The sequence below is a fragment of the Bombus affinis genome, unplaced genomic scaffold (genome assembly GCF_024516045.1).
Source record: "Bombus affinis isolate iyBomAffi1 unplaced genomic scaffold, iyBomAffi1.2 ctg00000308.1, whole genome shotgun sequence".
NCBI lineage: Eukaryota > Metazoa > Arthropoda > Insecta > Hymenoptera > Apidae > Bombus > Bombus affinis.
Genome location: NW_026108993.1, coordinates 42,446 through 48,339, shown reverse-complemented (window position 1 = coordinate 48,339; position 5,894 = coordinate 42,446). Strand labels below are relative to the sequence as shown.

At 33.5% G+C, this 5,894-nt stretch overlaps 1 protein-coding gene across 24 annotated transcripts; it reads right to left on the bottom strand.

The window, feature by feature from the left end:
• Positions 1-272: 272 nt before the first annotated feature.
• Positions 273-4,130, bottom strand: LOC126927918 (uncharacterized). 24 transcript variants are annotated; one of them, XM_050743903.1, is made up of 6 exons: positions 2,341-3,453; positions 1,707-1,814; positions 1,440-1,519; positions 1,268-1,385; positions 959-1,048; positions 273-858 (listed from the first exon to the last, which is right to left on the bottom strand). In XM_050743903.1, the coding sequence occupies exons 1-6, from the start codon at positions 2,342-2,344 to the stop codon at positions 752-754; spliced, it is 507 nt and encodes a 168-aa protein (XP_050599860.1). In that variant the 5' UTR covers positions 2,345-3,453; the 3' UTR covers positions 273-751. The 24 variants fall into 24 exon arrangements, 6 of the variants coding, with proteins under 6 accessions (XP_050599860.1, XP_050599861.1, XP_050599862.1 ...); XM_050743904.1 differs by having other exon boundaries at positions 1,268-1,367; positions 2,341-3,446; XR_007716055.1 differs by having other exon boundaries at positions 769-858; positions 959-1,180; positions 1,268-1,367; positions 2,348-3,454.
• Between the last annotated feature and the right edge of the window lie 1,764 nt (positions 4,131-5,894).

Below are 5,894 nucleotides of genomic sequence, written 5' to 3'. Positions count from 1 at the left end.
GGGAAATAAATACATATTAACTATCCAAGACTTACTGACAAAATATTCAATCGGGATCCCGATGGCAGGAATCTCTTCGGCCGAGATAGCTGACGTTTTCGTAAAACAATTCATTTGCCGATTCGGTTCACCGAGGGCTATCCTTACTGATCAGGGAGCAAATTTTACATCCTCGCTGATGAAAAAGGCAGCAAAAAGATTTCGCATAAAAAGGTATACCACGTCAGCATACCATCCACAAAGCAACGGCTCCATCGAAAGATCTCACCACGTATTAACTGAATACCTCAACCTGTACATCGAAAATTCCAGAAACTGGGACGAATGGGTGGAATTAGCCATGTTCTCCTACAATACCTCCGTACACGAAGGAACAAAATTCTCCCCACACGAACTAGTCTTTGGGCACTTAGCCAGAGAACCTACTGGCCAGATGATAACCGAGGAGAATATGGAACCAACATATGCAGAGTATCTCAGAGACCTGTTCGATAAAATCGTCACCGTTCAACAAATGGCAAGAGAAAATCTGATAAAATCCAAATTAAAGTCAAAAGAATACTATGACAGACGAATCAACCCGCAAAATTTCAAAATAGGAGATCTAGTATATCTATTAAAGGAACCCAGAAGAGGAAAATTTTCCGACCAATATTCGGGACCGCATAGAGTGTTAGAAATTTTAGAAAACCAAAACGTCATGATTGAAGTGAAAGGGATTCCGCGAACAGTGCACTTAAATAAGTTAAAATTAGCGCATAACCGAAATAAACAATAAACGAAACGTTTTCAGAAGGTAACACAGTACAGTAGTATGTAGTGTAGTGCTGCTCGTCGAATAATGCGGATAATGGAAACCTAAAAAGAAAAGGAAATTACTATGTACTTTCTAAACATTACTCAAATATACAATGTATTAATTCAATAAAGTGATTAAAACGGCGAAAGTGAAAAGTACCTTGTGAACAATTAACTATTGTAAAAGGAAGTGTATATGCAAAGACAGGCCATAAGCCCATATTCGTAAAACATAACGTATGACAGCCATCTGAAACAAATGGAAGAATTAACCTCAATTACCTTAATACAAAATATAATAGTACTAAACGATTATAACAATATCGTGGTTAAACCAAAGTAAGTGCGACACTGCTTGTCGAATAGTGCAGATAGTGGAAACCTAAAAACAAAAGAAAGATTACTATTTGCGTTCTATAAAACGTGTTAATTCAATAGCATAATTAAAGGCAGTGAAAGTAAAAAGTACCTAGTCCACAATTAATCATTGTAGAAGGAAGTGTACATGCAGGAATTCCGCAGAGATAAATTATGGATCCACTCCGTAGAACATAGAATACGACTGCCAGCTGAAACGAATGCAAGAACTGGCCTCAATTGCCTTGACATATATGAAAAGAAATAATACTATTAAAACTTACAACAAGATTGCCAATTACGTCGGGTAGGTGTCTTGCGTGAGCGACGTAGCGTGTAGACTTGGAGAATAAAGACGAAGTAACTATGGACAGTAATAATATAGTGTACAAGTTCTAATCTATAATACATGAATTAGTCTCGACTTACATTACATGATTATTATTATACCTCACATATAGAAACAGATTTGTAATGCACAATAGCGGTCGCTCACACAATGCACTACGTGCATATTGAATTAATTAACTAAATGATATGTTTATACTCACAAATATAGGATGAATAAAGGTATCTGTAGTAAGTATTTTGAATATAATGAAAAACGGATGATGCCTTACACACGGTAACGCAGCATCGAAGGAATAGGATTTGAGAAACTACAAACGGTAATAATTCAATAAACAAGTTTTAACCAATAATACATAGATTAGCTCAAAAAATTATACTATACAAATATGAAATAATAATAAATCACTAATAATAAATCACATAATTACTAAGTAACAACAGATTAATAGGGAAGATATAGAAATAGCTAATAAAATAGAAATAGGCTAGAAATTAATCAAGATAGATTAGCCGAGCATTAATAATCAAACATGATTAAAATTAGGAATTATCATATTGTGTTAAGCTATTACAGCATTACTATATTAAATTACGTATAAAGAAATAAGGTTATACTACACAGTGGTGACTGGTGACACTATGCACGCATTAGATTAAACCAATTAAACAAAAGCTACATAAATATAAACTACCTTATAATTAAACAGTGAAACGATTCTATTAGTAATTAATATTTTCGACAACGATATAATCCACACGCTATTACATTAAAATAACACACAGTATATATACACATATTACAACAAATACAAAACAATGTTAAATTAAACATACACATTACGACGAACACAAAACAACACCGTTGACACTTCACTAGAACGGAGTTGAAACTAAGTAACAAAACAATTATTACAATATCAAACAAATTTACAAAACACCACACTCTTATTTAAGACGTACACAAACATCCATTTTGGAAATCCGTCGCGAGCGTGAAGCAGTTCTCACGCATGCGCAATGAACTACATGCAATAATTATACACACTAAAATAAATACAGAATAATATTATTCCCACTTCAATTATACGTCAACTGCTAAAATAAAGTCACAAATAATTAACAAATAAATAACAAAACCGCATGAATAAAATTCACCATATACTAGAGACATTCATGAACGGCCATCTTAGATTGTCACGAATAGGGAATAGTCCTTACGCACGCGCAATGAAACACATATACATAAATAATATTAATTTTATTTGAATTACACGTCACCTACTAAAATAAAGTTAAAAATAATTAACAGATAGATAATTAATTCGATATTGGCAAAAGTCACCACATATTAGGGACATCCACCATCAATCAACGCATGTATGTAGTAACTTTAATACCTTACAAATAAATTATATTTCTAATAAAAAATAATAAAAAGACGGGTACGATAATCTAGACTTAGGCTATCGCGACCCATACGAAGACCCTCCAACACGTTTTTATGCACACAAATCCAAAGAGCGCGTTGTAGATTGTGTGAAATACAAATAACAAAACTCCAACCCGCGATATTTTGTCTGCAATGCATAAATGTCAATCTTAACACGACACAATAACCCCAAAGAAATCTTTTGATGTAAGGAATTGTAGTTCGCGCTGTTGCCCGTTAGGATGGACCAACAAACAATCGCAACTACATCTGCTACGATCAGTCAAATTTCCTTCGGAAATTTGAACGCCAAGGGCGGGGGTGTCACGTCCCGCGTTCCGCACGTGACGCCACGAACCAATAACTTATGAATAATTAAACACGACCAATAATAATAAATTAACTAATAACTAACCAATCAAAATAAAAAGAATTATACGACAGACAATCAAAATGAAATAAATGAATCAATAAGAAGAAACACTACAACCAATCAGCAATGACATATAAAATACAAATAAAATGAAATAATTAAATGAACCAATAAATAAAACAAGCCGCGATTCAAATGTATGAGATTTCTCTGCGAAAACACATGTATATACACACACGTGTATGCATATCTGTGTGTGTTACCTACTTCGTGAATCTGAATAATTGGTAATCTAATAAAATATAAAAGAAATAAAATATACTACACTACATCAGCATTCTAATAAAAGTGAAAATTGTATACAAGATTACTCTGCGACACACACATATATAGATATACACATGCGTACGCGTATCTTTGGGAAAAATTCATAATATATATATATATTTGTATGTATACGTTATTAAACCATTAAAACGCAAAGAAATAAACATATAGATTTACATTTCTACGAACCTAGAGAATTATATACGAAATCCACATTATGGAATATTCAACCAATTAACGATCCGAGAAACAATGAGAATAACAATACGCGCACATATACATATGCATATATATATTTTACATAATGGAAAATTACATTGTGAAATGTATATATATATATACACATATTATTATATCGAACAACTACTCCTCTAATATACAAAACCACCTTGTAAAAATTACATTACTGAACATTCAACTAAACCAACTGAAGATTTAGTATAATAATATATAATAATATAATAATATATATATACATAGATATGTGAAATAGCGTTGTATATAACCGGAAACAATACAAATGTCACACGACTTCTTCAACAACTTCGACTCTTCGTTCCTGCCGACAACACCTCACACGATGACTGCGTCTTCTAGGGCCACTTACGGATTCTTTACAATTCTTCTTCTTCTTGCACTGAAATATCATATGCAGTGAATAAAACACGAAAGAAGCAGGATGAACTAAATAAAAGAAATCATAACAAGATACACACCGAGACAATCCGCATGGGAACCTCTGACAAAGTATCTATCATTAAATGCATAATAATCAAGATGCACAAACCTCATCTGGAAGTCGACACCACTCACAGCGTGCCAATGCAAGGGAGGAAAACGAATGAAATTGTATTTCGTGAAGACGTTTCACCACTTTCCATAGATCAGAAACTGGAGTTACACAACTAATAACCTAATAACAAGAAAGTAATATAAAATATACACGATTTAATATATAGCAAATATGGACATATAAATCTACAAGGAGCAAAATATATCTCATATTGTCAAATAAAACCAAATTGTCAAAAGATCATCAGGACACGACGCCAACGAAGGTGCCACTGTGCCTATTTGGATGGAAAACCGCCACTTCAGCATCATCCCTCGCACATATTCACACACGCACGTCGATCACGTCATCTCGTACCATTCACATATCTTCTTCCTCTTGCGCTAAAACAAATTCACAAGTTTAAGGAAACAAACAACATGCGAAACGAGACAGAATACTAAAACACACTCACACAGTTCGCACAGGCGCGGACGCTTTTGTGTCCATCACTCAACATAACCTGTAATCATCAAAATCCACGTTCTCTCATGGAAACTCTAAAAACCTGCAGCATTGCGATTCCCACCGGAACGAACTGTCACGTGACTGTCATCCCATTGGGGATGTCATTATAAAAAGCGTAGCGACACAATTCAAATCGGAGTAATTGTTAGCGGGTCAGTTGAATAAAGGAATAGAAGAGAGTAATTGTTAGCGTTCGGGAGAATTTAGCGAAAAATAAAGAAGAGTCAGATTAATTGTTAGCGTTAGCGTTAGCGATTAATTGTTAGTGGTTCAGTTAGCACAATCAGAGTAATTGTGAAAAGAGAGTAACTGCCATTAGTTGATTCAGTTAGAATATAGTCAGAGAAATTGTTAGCGTTCGGGAGAATTTAACGAAATTAAAGAAGAGTAATTCAGTTAGAATAAAGAAATAGGATAGAGCAATTGTGATTAGTTGGTTCAGGAGAATTTAGCGAAAATAAGGAGAGTAATTGTTAGTCGTTCAATTGAATTTGAGTGAGTCTGATATCAGTTCGTTCAGTTGATTTAATTAGAATTTAAGTTAGGATTAGAGAATAATTGTTCGTTACAGTTCGAGTTTAAGAATTACGAGTTATAAATGTTATTAGTCAGTTCGAATTATAAAATAATTGTTATTAGTCAGTTAGAATTAAAACAATAGTTGGCTCAAGTTTTTGTGTTAGAATTTCGAATTGTTAAACACGTCCGGACACGCTGTTGTTTACACTGTTCAAATTAAATAAAGATTAAAACGAAAAATTATAGAAGTGTCGATCTTTGTAAAACCGGAATCACCCCAGCGTCCTGGCCGTTCATCAGCGGAGACCAACGTCAGGTGAGTCAACTTTAATTATTATTAATAATTAATAATTAAAATAATAAATAATATCAATGATTAGTATAATTCGTCCTTAATTCCGCCTGTAATAATTATTTATAATATAATTGTTTAATCCAAA